The sequence below is a fragment of the Denticeps clupeoides genome, chromosome 1, assembly GCF_900700375.1.
Source record: "Denticeps clupeoides chromosome 1, fDenClu1.1, whole genome shotgun sequence".
Taxonomy (NCBI): Eukaryota; Metazoa; Chordata; class Actinopteri; order Clupeiformes; family Denticipitidae; genus Denticeps; species Denticeps clupeoides.
Genome location: NC_041707.1, coordinates 17,675,429 through 17,689,939, shown reverse-complemented (window position 1 = coordinate 17,689,939; position 14,511 = coordinate 17,675,429). Strand labels below are relative to the sequence as shown.

The following is a 14,511-nucleotide window of genomic DNA, read 5'->3' as shown; positions in this document are numbered from 1 at the left end:
TACAAAAAATATAAAAAAAGTTCATTTACAACAAAGGCCAATGGTATATTAATTATACCACTCAAACATTACAAGCAAATGCTCCATTTTGACTTGACTAACAGATTAACCAGCAAAAGGGTTTGCATGAATCGTAACATCCTTGATGTGAACATCTGTCAAGGGCCGAAAAGTCTTCTCATTGATTGGAAGTTTCTCCAGTTCGTCAAGAGACTCAAATCCATCTATTATTCTAAAAAAAAAAAAAAAAAAACGAGCATTGGTTAAACGTGTTCAAAAGCCACACGACAATGTGTGTGAGGCAATGAAATATACTACAACGTACTTTCCAAAAACGGTGTACTTCATGTCCAGGTGGGGCTGTTTGCCATAGGTGAAGTAAAATTGTGATGCATTGGTGTTTGGACCACTGTTTGCCATTGCCACCACACCTCGGACATTATGCTGCAGGGTGCAAAAGCACTCAGGTAAACTTCAGCATTCTTTTTTTTTTTTTTAATCTGTCATAACTGTCATATTCAAACGGTGGGAAATGAAAAAGCAAAGTCACTCACTTTAAGGTGTTCACTAAACTCATCTTCAAATTTTCGTCCCCAAATACTTGTTCCACCTTTTCCAGTTCCTGAAAATAAAGATAGAAAAGCAGAAGTTAGATGAAGAAGACAATGCTCGTTGTAAAGACTGATTTTCACACAAGCATCTAGAAAATCATAATATAGTATAATCTGACAATACAGGGCCTACATGAGAATTCTGCTGAGGTTACAAATGCGCCTGACAGAACAAGCTGCCTGGAAAAGGGTCTAGCGTAGTCATTTTTATTTTAAAACACTCCACATTAAAATTACCTGTTGGGTCCCCAGTCTGAACCATGAAACCTTTGATGTTACGATGGAAGATGCAGCCATTGTAGAACCCACTGGCACACAAAGCCAAGAAGTTCTATCAAAAGAAGACTAATGTCAGCTACTGTTGAAATCTGGTGAAGACAGGTCCAATACAAATGGTGGCCTAGCGGTTAAGGAAGCGGCCCAGTAATCAGAAGGTTGCCGGTATGAATCCGGATCCGCCACAGAGCAAAGCACCGTCCCCACACACTGCTCCCCGGGCGCCTGTCATGGCTGCCCACTGCTCACCAAGGGTGAGGGTTAAAAGCAGAGGACACATTTCCTTGTCACCGTGTGCTGTGCTGCATTGTGTCACTATGACAATCACTTTGCTTGCACTTTAAAAAGACACATGAAACGCAATAAAGAACTATAGAAAAAAACATTTATATCAAAAGTTACATTTTGTTTTTTAATTATGATTGATTTTGACCTTGCAATGCCAATAACGCATCCGTGAAACACCTTACGCAGCAGGAACTCACCTCGCACGACTTTGGAGCGCGTTCACAAAACAGTTCTATTTTGAAGTCTCCCAGGTCCGTGTGCAGAGTTGCCGCCTGAAAAATTTTAACCCGAATATTCATTAACACAATATAGACATAATACACTCCAGCTATGTCCATTTTAATAAAACGTGATTCTCGCGATGTACTCTGAAGAGCGACACTGTTTTATCCCAGTAATGGTAAATGACAATGACCAGATATTCTAATAAAAACAGATAATGAAAACTTAACATTGAAAGCACACGCGGGTCTTACCATTTTCAGTCGGCGCAGGGGACTTGTGTAGCAGCGTACAACGTCCGACTAAAGCATTTGCGCAAAATAAAAGGTTCCTAGCCTACTGAGCCGACCGCCATGTGCGTGTCCAGATTAAAACTGGAAGTAGATGTAAAAAGTGGTAAACAAGATGTATGTCTTGTATTTACTTGTTCACCGTACAAAAGCACATCCTCACATGGACACTTTTCACTCCACCCATCGGGCAGACGCTTTGCCAGACTGTGCAATAGTTTTGTCCCCAGAAGCCATGAGACCACTGAACTGACTCCCCACACTAGACATGAACATGGACTGTTCACTGGCTGCTGAACTCACTCCCCACTCCAGAAAGGACACAGACTGTTCACTGGCTGTAACTCTGAACTGACTCCCCACTCCAGACAAGAACACGGACTGTTCACTGGCTGTACCTCTGAACTGACTCCCCACTCCAGACACGAACACAGACTGTTCACTGGCTGCTGAACTGACTCCCCACTCCAGACAAGAACACGGACTGTTCACTGGCTGTAACTCTGAACTGACTCCCCACTCCAGACAAGAACACGGACTGTTCACTGGCTGTACCTCTGAACTGACTCCCCACTCCAGACACGAACACAGACTGTTCACTGGCTGCTGAACTGACTCCCCACTCCAGACAAGAACACGGACTGTTCACTGGCTGTAACTCTGAACTGACTCCCCACTCCAGACAAGAACACGGACTGTTCACTGGCTGTACCTCTGAACTGACTCCCCACTCCAGACAAGAACACGGACTGTTCACTGGCTGTACCTCTGAACTGACTCCCCACTCCAGACACGAACACAGACTGTTCACTGGCTGCTGAACTGACTCCCCACTCCAGACAAGAACACGGACTGTTCACTGGCTGTAACTCTGAACTGACTCCCCACTCCAGACAAGAACACGGACTGTTCACTGGCTGTACCTCTGAACTGACTCCCCACTCCAGACACGAACACAGACTGTTCACTGGCTTTACCTCTGAACTGACTCCCCACTCCAGACAAGAACACGGACTGTTCACTGGCTGTAGCTCTGAACTGACTCCCCACTCCAGACACGAACACAGACTGTTCACTGGCTGTACCGCTGAACTGACTCCCCACTCCAGACACGAACACAGACTGTTCACTGGCTGTACCTCTGAACTGACTCCCCACTCCAGACATGAACACAGACTGTTCACTGGCTGTACCTCTGAACTGACTCCCCACTCCAGACACGAACACTGGCTGTACCTCTGAACTGACTCCCCACTCCAGACAAGAACACGGACTGTTCACTGGCTGTACCTCTGAACTGACTCCCCACTCCAGACACGAACACGGACTGTTCACTAGCTTAAAGTATCTAGATATTTATTCTTTTTATAAATGCCTACACCATGCCTACTCTGGGGCAGTGGTGGCCTAGCGGTTAAGGAAGTGGCCCTGTAATCAGAAGGTTGCAGGTTCAAATCCTGATCTGCCATGGTGCTACCGAACAAAGCACCATCCCCACACACTGCTCCCTGGGTGCCTGTCATGGCTGCCTACTGCTCACCAAGGGTGATGGTTAAAAGCAGAGAACACATTTCGTTGCATTACCATGTGCTGTGCAGTGTTTCACAATGAGTCACTTTACTTTCATGTAAATACTCGATTTAAATATGCATACTCTGTGTCCTATTTGTTTCTTCTTTTACTGTAACTGGAGTCTAATCGTCTACGTCTTTCTGTACTGGACTGTATATAGCCAAGACGACAAAGTTTACATAGACTTTTGACTTAAAAATGAACAGATGACATTTTTATTGTGTTATAAGATTGAGTTCAATTTACAGGTGTATTGTTTTAGCATATCTAATTAAAGAAATCGACAATAAACATACTAAGAGGTAATAATTATGTATAACTGCATAGGAAATATTATCAGCAGAAGATAGATTTTAACAGAAACATACAAGGGAAGCAGAATAAAAATTTTCATCTACACCAGAAAGTAAAAGAAAACAGGTAAACATAAAACAGCAGTTATTATTTGCTTTTCAAACATTTACATTAATAACTATGGATGCACAAATGTTCAAGTTTTATCACTCCTCCTCCAATGACTTACATAAATATACAGTAGCATTTGAAAAATTATCCCTAGCATGGTGTTATTTACAGCAAGTATCTTCAGATTTGTATATAATAGCATTGGGAATACTTCAGAAATTCCTGTCCGGGATTGGACATATCACATACCAGGTGGCACATATTCAAAAACTGATTTAAAACAAAAAGCCAAAATATGCAACTGATGTTCAATTAAAAACACTTCTATAGTTTTCAACACTTCATGGATTGAATTTGACATTTTCAACACATTTAACAACTAAACAACCATTATATAAAAAATTAAAATCTTAAAAAATTAAAAATCTAAAATGACTATATGTGTGTCATTTACCTGAGTAAGCATTTTCACTCATTTAGCTATAACACAAATTAGCCAAAAAACCCAGAGAACTCATTAACGTGAGTTGAACATATTTGATGAACAATGTTGTATTACTGGCCCATGACACAAAAAGTAAACGTTGTAACAATTAATTAAAATTAAAAATAAAAATAGTCAGTAGTTAAATATTGTTTCTAACATGTATTTACATCATAAAATGATTGTCTTCTCTGCATTGCATTACTTAAACAGTATAAAGAAAGATCAAGATATGGAATCTAGTGACACATCTACATCTACATTTATGAAACATGCAAAGTGAAGATATATGGAACAGGTTCATCTTTGGCTTATATGAACAAAGTCACTGTAACATGATTAACATTGCACAATATATCTGATTTTACTACTGATACAGTGCTGCTGATCCAATATAGGTTTATCATTGCACAATGGTATTAGTAACTACTGCAGTAGTGCCGGTTCAGAATTTTGTTTTTACACTTTTTTTTTTTTTTTGTCCTTACAAATATGAACTTCTCAAACAAGTATCAGTCAGGACACAAACAACACATTTTCAGTTAACAATACTGTTTAGGTGACAGGCTCATAGCAGCAGGTGATAAATATATAGGATTAACAGTTATGACACCTCGTCAACTCCATGCATATCCCAATAACCTCATGTTGGAATTTCTAAAGAGGATCAAGGTTCCAAAATAATTAAAATTTTCATAGTTACACAATGTTCAATGTGAGTGTTGAATTCAGTGCATTCATGAGCACTCTACAGATCTCAAACTATCCTACCATTTTAGAAGGTTCATGTAAAGGTTAGTAAAAGGTTCCAGTGGTCAAATTCCAACAGCTGGATATTGCTTAGAGAGGATTCAGCGTCATCACAATGAGTGAAGTCTCCACTGTCAGCCATTTTTTTGGCCATCATCTGATTGTGAGACATTCGTATGAATGCTATAAATGCTGACTTATTGTAGTGGACCTGGTGGTTTTATAACAATAAACAATTGATTAATGAGTTTAGGATTGGAAATAAACATTGATGGAGTATCTTTGTGGCATATGATGCACTCTATAATACTATACACACATATACACACAAACTGAGGCTTAATTCTGATTACAGTGAAAATATAACAAGCAATATTATACAATGAGGTATGGCTAGCTCTATTTCTAAATACAAGAATACATAATATAATGTGAACAAACAGTGGTTACAGTAAACATTGAGCAATTTTACATTTCATAAAATAAAACATTAATAAATGTATTTTCTGTTTTAGTGTTGCATCTCATAAACTCTGCACATGGAAGGTGCAAAATGTCAGGTGTAGTTCTGCATTCTTCTGGTTCTTCTGGCAATTCCTAAATGCCTTATCGTCGCTACAATGACTGGCACTAGTGTTGTATAATATAATAAATAATATAGCAAGGAAGTCTTTTAATCTACTACATACCCATTGTTGATGTCCAAATTCCGCAGACGAGAAGAATGATTTCTGTGTAGTTGATTGCATAACTTTCTCACTATTCCATAGCTGGAACATGGGGCAGGAAAATGTCTAAACACAAAATTCAATGGATGGAAAAAAGGCATGTGCAACATCCCACTGTTAAAAGGTGAAAAAATTATTCTCTTTCCAAAAAATAAAAAAATAAAATAAAAAAAAACGAATTAAATTCTTCTATGGCTGCAACCTTTTAAGGATCAACAACAATATCAATTCACGATGCCTCCTTGTCTGGCCGCCACAGCTTCTCCCTGACTTCAGATGGGAGAGAGCTGAAGAGGTCTTCCTCAGCAATGATCCCGCTTCTCCTCAACGAATGACACTCTCCAAGTTCGACTGGCAGGACCTCCAGCCGATTGCCTCTCAGCTCCAGCTGGGTAAGGCTGGTCAGCTCGCCAAAACGCGATGGCAGGGCCTGCAGACAGTTGCTGCCCAGGTTCAGCGTGCGCAGCTTTTTACACTGGAACAGCTCGGGCGGAAGAGTTTCAATCTGCAAAGCACATGTGCATTTAATGTGCGTGAAGCATTCTGTATTACACTGCAGAAGATTTATAAAAACAGCTGTAAAAATCGGTCACATTCCAACCATATACTGACAAACTCACCCTATTGGCAGTCACAGCAAAGTACTGAAGATTTTGCAGGAATCCAATATCAGCTGGAATGTTGGTGAGGTTGTTGTGGCTTAGGTCAAGGTACCGAAGCTTGCGGCAGAAGAAAAGTTGGCTGGGTATTTTTTCGATCTTGTTGCGATTCAGGTAGAGCCTCTCCAGGTTTGTCAAAGTGCCAATTTGAATCGGGATGTAGGCAATCTGGTTGTACCACAGCTTAAGGCAGACAAGTCGATGGAGGTGCTGAAAGCTGATGATCTCCTCAATGGTTTTCAGGTTATTGTCCTTCAGGTCAATCTCCTGCAGGTTGTGAAGGCTGAAGATGGAATGCGGTATGCGCTCCAGGTCACAGCGGATCAGCTCGAGTTCCGTTAGGTTCACCATCTTCTTCAGGCTGTTGAGCACTATCAATTTGGTGCCCTCGTTGTTCACGGACAGCTTTTGCAGATGCACGCCAACATCAGTGACCACCTGGGGAAGCTTGGTCAGGTTGCTCTTCAGCCGCAAGACCTTGAGCCTCTTTAGCTCACGTAGGCCATCAATGACAATGTAACGATTGTTGTCGGCACTAAGGTTCCCTGTGAGGTGCAGCTCGTTCAGGTTCTTCAAGCTGTAGATCCACAGGGGTATTTCCTTGATGTCGGTGAACTTGATGTGAAGGGCCTTGAGGTTGTCTCGCAAGAAGGCAAGGGCAGGAGCCTCTATTTTGGCTGGCGTGTGATACAGCCACATCTCTCTCAGATTAGTGAGCTGGGCAATTATTGGGGGGATTGTGACATCAGGGATCAGCTCCAGCTTCAAGACCTCCAACTCCACAAGGTCAAACACAGTGTCTGGAATCCCACTGAGCATGAAGAGATGCAGTTCCAGTTTTTCCTGAGAGTTCTTGGTGATTCGCTGCCGGAGCTTGTCCAGTGTCCATTCATTGTTCAGGTTCAGCTGCCGCAGTTTGTTCTCGCTCACTTCAGACAGGAAAACCGCAAAACGTTTCGAATAAAGTGGGTCATACTGATCTATCATGTGTAGCATAAACGCAAAGTCGTTCTTCACGTCTGGTATGTCACTGTAGCTACTTTCTTCCCTGATGGACTCGAAAGAGTACTTCTTCAAAGAACGGCGCAGCATCCAGAGCAGCGTGTACACGCATATCATCCCATATACAACAACAAGGATAATGTAGAACCAGGCCAAGATTTTGAAGAGAGTGGCCAGAGGGTGGGTGCAATGGTACACATGATAGCCGGTGAGACTCTCGATGTCCACACTACAGTCAACATTGAACTGAATATTATGCACATAGTAGCATGTGTAACAGATTATTAGGATAAACTTGATCACTTTGATGACGGTCTGTCGAACATAGAGCCTGTAGACAATGTCCCCTTCCTCAACATGAGTACGAAACTTCTTCACCTTCTCAAACAGCGCTTTGGCTTGCTCACCCTCCTTTTTATCCAGGACGCCAGTTTCTGAGTGGTCAACAATACCTTGCTCAATGCGAGACATGGACGCTGGAATCATGGGGACACTTGCCTCCACATCTTCACTGAGAACCGATGCTTTCTTGTCAAAGGACCCATTCATTTTTACTAGGGCTTTGGGGTCACTCTCCTCAACCACTGTCTCAGAGAGTGCCCGTGTTGTCCAAGGGGAATCAAAGCATTTCAGCAGGATTGACACAAAATGCTCCAGCTTGGAACTTGTCCAAGGAAATTTAAACCAAAAGTTGCTGCAAGCCAGAAATATCAGGGTATGCAATAGCACCAGGTATGGGAAATACTTAGCAAACCAGTGAAGTTTGTTTTCGTAGCAAACCGCATCCACATAGTTGTACTGGTGTCTGTCCAGGTTGTACTCAATACCACTGGGCTCTAATACATAAGGTGCATTGAGGGTGGAGTTGAAGTACTTCCTGCAGGTCTCGTTGACGACCCACTTGCAGGGCAAGCAGATCATTTTGTCTTGAGTGACCTGCAGAGTTCCCCCAAACACTGCAATCATCAGCATAATGACCGAGAGGTAGTCTGTAAAGACATCCCACCATGGCTTCAGGATACGGTATGCAGGCTGGGTGTCAACAAAATAGCGCAACTCAGTGATGGGGATCATGATTTAACTGTAAAGACAAAAAAGCATGACTCTCAGAAAAGACATTTGAGTGGGATCTTATACAAATTAGGCCTTTATAAAGTAATAGGTTATCCTCAAATTGGAATCCTAAGACCAACTTGTGAACACTATATATCTATGCATATGCACAATTTACACCACAGAAAAATTCTACACAAACGTTTTTTTTAAACATATAGTCAGACCAGTTTTAACATAACTATAGAGATGCACATCGCCCTGTTTTTATAGAATTCTTCTCCATATAAAGTACTAAATATAAACAGTATGTCCAAAATATCACGAATTACTTACCAAATACGAACGATGGCAAACAGAAATTCTGCCAATCTTTGTACACCGTACAAGACGAGCCTTTTATAAAAAGCTTCCAGTCAGGCCATTTGTTACTGACAAAACTTGGAAGAATGGGAGCCACCTTATTTTCATATCATCTATTCTTAGCTATTTCCGCAAATAATACAGAGAGAATTGTCTCCTGTAGCCTTGGAAAGTGACTCCATGACCTTGAACATCAAATCCTGTTTATATTTTGCGAGGGCTATGTCCCCGGGCCTAATTCCCCAGAGAGCAGTTTTTGTACCGAACTCAGGAACTCATCAGTATAGTCAAGACATTTCCTTTTTACAAACCGGCATAATGCAGCAACTTAAATAAAATGAAAACTATAAATAACAAATAAATCAAACGAAAGTTCAAATGAAAGTGGACACTCACGCAAGGCATGTGATGTTATCTATGCTGCAGGGCGTGGTCCTGTCCCTGACAGACGTCTGAGGGAACCCAGCAGTCCTCGTGCAACCACAACATCTGTGTCTCCATGGGGATAGCAGCACTTATCTGATTTCAAATGCAGAACCAGAGTATTCTTTTCATGGCTTATTTTCTCCCCAACTCTTGCTATGTGTCCTTTGCATTAGCACTGGAAAAATGAAAGCTTTCAAATCACATACCACCAACATATTTGTTCTGTGACTTTATTTTCTGAAATTCAGATTTCACCACATATGACAGTGTTTGTAAAGTTGACTAAACTACCCGAACAATATATTTAATTATAAAGCAATAAGCTCCGTTGAGTAAACTACTGTACAGTAGATGCAGTGATTATTGGCCAAGGAAATAAAAACTCGGCTGAACATGCAAAGGGTGGTTCGAAAATGCATTAGTCATTCGCACTGACTAATAGTTTTATTCACTTATCCAATTAGACAGTAATGCTAATTTATAAGGTAATTTACCATGCTACAATAAATCGATCCACGCACTGCATAAACAACGGGATGCACAAATGAAGCGACCTAGCTAGCGCTAGCTGGCCAAAATCACCATGGCAGCTTTGCGGGGATGATGTCGCATGCCAAATTATCTTACCTTTTCACTTGCATTTCCGTAAATTTGGCAGCTGATTTATATACAGAGCGAGGCATTACGGCAAAAATGGAAATTATTCGCTACAATGAAGCCGCTACTCCCCATGCTGCTGCTTAACGTTACATCCCCACATGATAAATGACGACGGTCAAACGGGGTTGCCAGATTCACTCCGATATTAAGTATACGAATACATTTTATCATTCAGGTTAACTTGCATAAACTAATAGTCTGTCTCTGAAATACACACACACAAGAAGGATATCAGGTATAAAGCTTCTTAAAACAAATACTTTCAGTTATTTATGAGTTTGCGCTAGTCTTTCGGTCAGATCTACTTGTACTTTACCTTACTATATTTAAATGAGTTAATATTCTATAATTTTGAAAAATAGATTCTCGTTCCACAAGTGAGAATATCACATAAATAATATTTGCCTACGAAAAAACGAATGTTATAAATGTGGAGGCTAATTGTTGAAACATGCATAAAAAATGAAATAATAGTGGTCTAAAGTGATCCAATGCAGCCTATATAATGAAAAGCACACAATCTGGCAACAACGTTGTCAGGGGTTGACCCACTGTAAAACGCTATGTTAGCCGGCTAGCGAGACTTCTAGTAAACTCTATAGAAAGTGTATCGTCCCAGCTATTCTGTTTTAACAGAACAGAACAGTTGTTAGCAGCAAAACCGTAATTTTGTCAAGCCTAGGACTTGAATTTTAAACTGCTTGCCACCGTACCGTGGATTAATTATCACCACGAATGGCAACTCTGTGTAGCTAGCATTGCTAAGCTAATATCGGACTTAGCCAGACAGCAAGCGAGCTGTCAATGGACCAGCTATGGAGAGAAAACCTAAAAGACCCACTAAACAATTAGGATTTGTTAGAGTAAGTCTTACGTTGAACTAGAACCTTAAAAGCGGTTCAACTTCTTCAAAGTCAAAGAAAAGTTTTTGGATCTGGCTCACAAACATGTCAAAACACAAGAAAAAGCTCATCATTGAAGATGGTAGGTGAATTCCTGTGTGAACAGTACTTTTATGTGCTTTTATATTTTTTAATTTCAATATTGATGCGGTATGGGTGTCGCAGAAGTCAGAATCCTTGAATCCTTTTGCAAAGGTAATCTCAGTAATGCTGTTTTATACATTTTTAAACTTAATTTACAGTATACAGTTAATCAACAGTCTTCATCACCCCCCCAACAAAATCTGAAATCAACTGCATCCAAATGTAAACTACTTCCTCGTAATTCAGTAATAAGAGACATGGTTATTTGCATATTGCATATTTGGGAATGTAAAACCTGTCTTTCCTGTACCTCTGCAGATGACTGTCAAGAGCATGGCGACGAACTGAATCCATTTTCTTTCAAAGAGTTCATCAGAAGCAAAAACCAGCACTTTAGCACCAGAGAGGAACTAGACGATAACAGCCACTCCTCTCAGAAGGTATATTCTATACAATAGTACTTAGTACCAGAACAAGGGATTTGAAAAGATTTCATTGACACTAAATATAATTGCAGAAGACATATGGCGGCATGCATCTGGGAGAAGGATACTACTTGCCTCCCAGAGGGTTTGACAATGACCACCAAGGTAATTTTTTCACTGAGCCCAGCGCCCTGACGCAGTCTTTTGAGGAGGAGCCTGAGGAAGAGTGGACTGGAAGCTATCAGCCTGCAGCCATTGAGGAGGCACACACGTTTGATCTCGGCCGGACTTTGGACTGCAGCACTTACTCGGGCCAGTCGTCATCCATAGAGGACAAGCATGACAGCGTGTGCTCATGGCACCTTGATGGTGAATACTCTCCAGAAGCCCACCCAGCAAGAAGAAGCACTGGGAGCTATGAAGGGGATGAGGAGACCTCAATAGTTGATCTGGCATACAGTAGCACGAAAAGCAATTCTGAGAACGGGAGCAAGAATTTCCAGAAGGTATTCATGTTTATTTTCTCATTCACAGTAACACACACTAATCAAACTTTTTTCTCCTAGATAAGAGATGAGAATGTTTTGCTCAGGAAACAGCTTAAGGAGCTTTTGAAGAAATCTGAGAGTGATGATATGAGGTAAAATATATATAATTTATATAATGAAAGGACAAGAAATTTACTATTATTTTCTCATAAAATTAGAAAATAAGACCTGTAAAGGTTGTTGCTATATAACAGAATTGTCTGTTCGTATTTGGTAAGAAGTCTTAACTGTCTTGCAGGATCAGGAACCTGAATGAAGAGTTGCACAAAAGAAAAGTCCAGGAGGAGCGGGAGGCAAAAGCTTTAGAGACCATGGTTCACTCGGTGGAGCAGAACCTTCATTTAATGACCGTATGTTCTCTTGTGTTGGTTTGGGTCATGATAAACATTTAGACATTTAATATTCATGCTTTATTTCCTCCTAATTTCTGAAGCTGCTGTTGTGGCTTCATACATTTTTCCTGGATTGATCTGTTTGAGCGAGAATTTAGTTACTCAACTTAACGCCCCTCATCTAAAAATAGAAATTCATGAAAAACAAAAATACTGCTAGGGTCTAAACAGGTGAACAGTTAATCTTGCAGTTCCAAATGAACAGATGTACTGGGTGTACTGAGGATTATCCTAAAAGAGGATCATAGTTTTTTTTTTTTAATTGTGTGGATTAAACCTGAATGTCTGCATAGTGGCTTTAATAAAATATAACATTGCATCAAGATTTTATGATTTTTATAAACCTTTATTCACATCACTGTCAAATCTTTTAAGTGGCATTCTATAGCAAAAACTTTCTTTCATTATTTACTAAACATTTCAGGTCTGTTTTCGGTTTAGTCTAGTCTGAATAGAACTTCATTCAAAATGTTTTTAGTCTAGGACTTGCCTTAATCCATAGCCTGATACTTATAGTCAGAGCTAAATCCATGAATTAAGATAAAAATCCTGCATTGTGGAGTTCATCATCTAAATATATTAAATTACATCTCCAATTTCAGAAACGAGCTGTGAAGGCTGAAAACACTGTGACGAAGCTCAAACAGGACTTGCACCAACTACAGGTTTGAGTGGATCTGTGGATCATATGGGTACTTTTTCTGACTGTGCCAATGACATTCATAATTATTGTCTTACAGGGCCAGTTAGAGGGGTATAGGAGTGAAAACGATCGACTGCGTGCTGGAGAAATGGCTGCCATAAGTACCATGAAGCGCAATGCACATGTGGCTTCAGAGTATCTTAACAAAGCCGCCCATGATGCAGAGACCTCCATAAAGTAAGAATGAACACTCAGAATTAGTCTAGATTTGGTACTTTGGCTTGGTCTTTTTAGGCATACACAATCACTTTAGTTTGTCATGATCATTTAAAAGAACTTAAATTCACAGCATTTAGCAGATGCCCTTATCCAGAGTGATTCACAATCAGTTATTACATGGACCTCTGGAGTAACTCAGGGTTAGGTGTCTTGCTCAGGGACACAATGGTAGTAAATGGGGCTAGAACATGTGACTGTGGTCGTCTGAGGATTTTTTTTTTTTAACTCCTTACGCGACTACCACCCACATGGTTAAACACAGGTATAGTACAACTACGTAATGCATTTATGTAGATACACTGTAAACTCACAATTCTGTACTTTTCTAATCAAGGGTCACAGTTTCCGACCAGGGTATCGCTGAAGTGATTTTGATGTGAGACTGTTCTCAACACAGCAGTAACATTGATTGTTGGTCGTGACAGAGTTGTTGGTCTTGGTGTTTATTAGAGTGTATCAGGCCCTGCAGCAGAACACAAACCATGTATTTTGTATTCATGGCAACACATATCAAAGTTTAGCAACAGGATAAGTATGTGAGGGGCACATTTTCTCATCTTTATGTTCTTTGATATGGTCAGATATTATATTTGTCTTTCCATCACCAGTCTTTAAGAGCAGTATCTATGTAGTTTCCTTTGTTGAACATTCCTTAATTGAACTTACTACCACTGATCAATCATGAGTTTTGTAATCTGTGTTGAATTAGGGAAATTATGAATCATTTCAAGTGCCACTTGGCATAATGTTTTTTCCTTTTTTTTTTTTTTTTCTTCTTCCCCATAGGCAGCTACTGACCGGCGCAGAGACACTTACTCTTGTATCTCAGCTACTAAGTTCAATGGACAAGATATCAGAGACCCATTAAATAATTCCATTGCTTTCCTTTTGTAATAATACTAACTGGAAATGCATAATATATTTTGATAATAATTTTCTATGTGTAACCAGACTAATATTGTAATTTTGTATTTAAAAGAGCAGCACTTTTTTATGCCTTCTACACAGCAATTTACTGACATGATTAAAATATTCCTGGAACATTGTTTAACAACCACATTTTTAAAAATTACATTAAATGCATAAAATATGTAATAAACCTCATATATTTGTTATTATTTGGGTATTTTTGTGTACAGTCACATTTTCACTGCATTTTAATTAGAGGTGGGGATAGATTTTTTAATCTAGATTAATCTCACTGTAATATTTTAATCTTGATTAAAATGGCTCATTTGCATTCTGTCAAAGGCATTCAGAATAAGTCTTTGAGAACGGGTTTCTCAAGCCAGGTGGCGCATTAGACCAGGGGCTCATCTCCTGTTTCCAAAATGCATCACAAACTGCTTGAGAAAGATGTTCTACTATGATCATTGGTGATGAAAATAAATGATGTTCAATAAGAAGTACTTGTGTTTACCAACTGTTTATTCAGTTAAATAGCTGAAT

At 40.0% G+C, this 14,511-nt stretch overlaps 3 protein-coding genes across 4 annotated transcripts; 1 reads left to right on the top strand and 2 right to left on the bottom strand.

Annotated features, from left to right (window-relative positions):
* Nucleotides 1-62: 62 nt before the first annotated feature.
* Nucleotides 63-1,679, bottom strand: ppil3 (peptidylprolyl isomerase (cyclophilin)-like 3). The gene is made up of 6 exons (XM_028991082.1): nucleotides 1,652-1,679; nucleotides 1,373-1,447; nucleotides 849-942; nucleotides 555-622; nucleotides 326-444; nucleotides 63-232 (listed from the first exon to the last, which is right to left on the bottom strand). The coding sequence occupies exons 1-6, from the start codon at nucleotides 1,652-1,654 to the stop codon at nucleotides 106-108; spliced, it is 486 nt and encodes a 161-aa protein (XP_028846915.1). The 5' UTR covers nucleotides 1,655-1,679; the 3' UTR covers nucleotides 63-105.
* A 2,934-nt stretch (nucleotides 1,680-4,613) lies between these two features.
* On the bottom strand, nucleotides 4,614-9,890 carry LOC114788619 (volume-regulated anion channel subunit LRRC8A-like). Of its 2 annotated transcripts, none has more exons than XM_028977354.1 (4): nucleotides 9,757-9,890; nucleotides 9,100-9,222; nucleotides 6,247-8,368; nucleotides 4,614-6,131 (listed from the first exon to the last, which is right to left on the bottom strand). In XM_028977354.1, the coding sequence occupies exons 3-4, from the start codon at nucleotides 8,359-8,361 to the stop codon at nucleotides 5,856-5,858; spliced, it is 2,391 nt and encodes a 796-aa protein (XP_028833187.1). In that variant the 5' UTR covers nucleotides 8,362-8,368; nucleotides 9,100-9,222; nucleotides 9,757-9,890; the 3' UTR covers nucleotides 4,614-5,855. The 2 variants fall into 2 exon arrangements, with proteins under 2 accessions (XP_028833187.1, XP_028833194.1); XM_028977361.1 differs by having other exon boundaries at nucleotides 9,100-9,304; nucleotides 9,757-9,880.
* A 444-nt stretch (nucleotides 9,891-10,334) lies between these two features.
* entr1 (endosome associated trafficking regulator 1) lies at nucleotides 10,335-14,177 on the top strand. Its single transcript, XM_028989419.1, has 8 exons — nucleotides 10,335-10,773; nucleotides 11,094-11,215; nucleotides 11,293-11,706; nucleotides 11,767-11,840; nucleotides 11,987-12,098; nucleotides 12,743-12,805; nucleotides 12,881-13,020; nucleotides 13,849-14,177. Exons 1-8 carry the CDS (start codon nucleotides 10,737-10,739, stop codon nucleotides 13,928-13,930), a joined length of 1,044 nt encoding a protein of 347 aa, XP_028845252.1. The 5' UTR covers nucleotides 10,335-10,736; the 3' UTR covers nucleotides 13,931-14,177.
* Nucleotides 14,178-14,511: the final 334 nt, after the last annotated feature.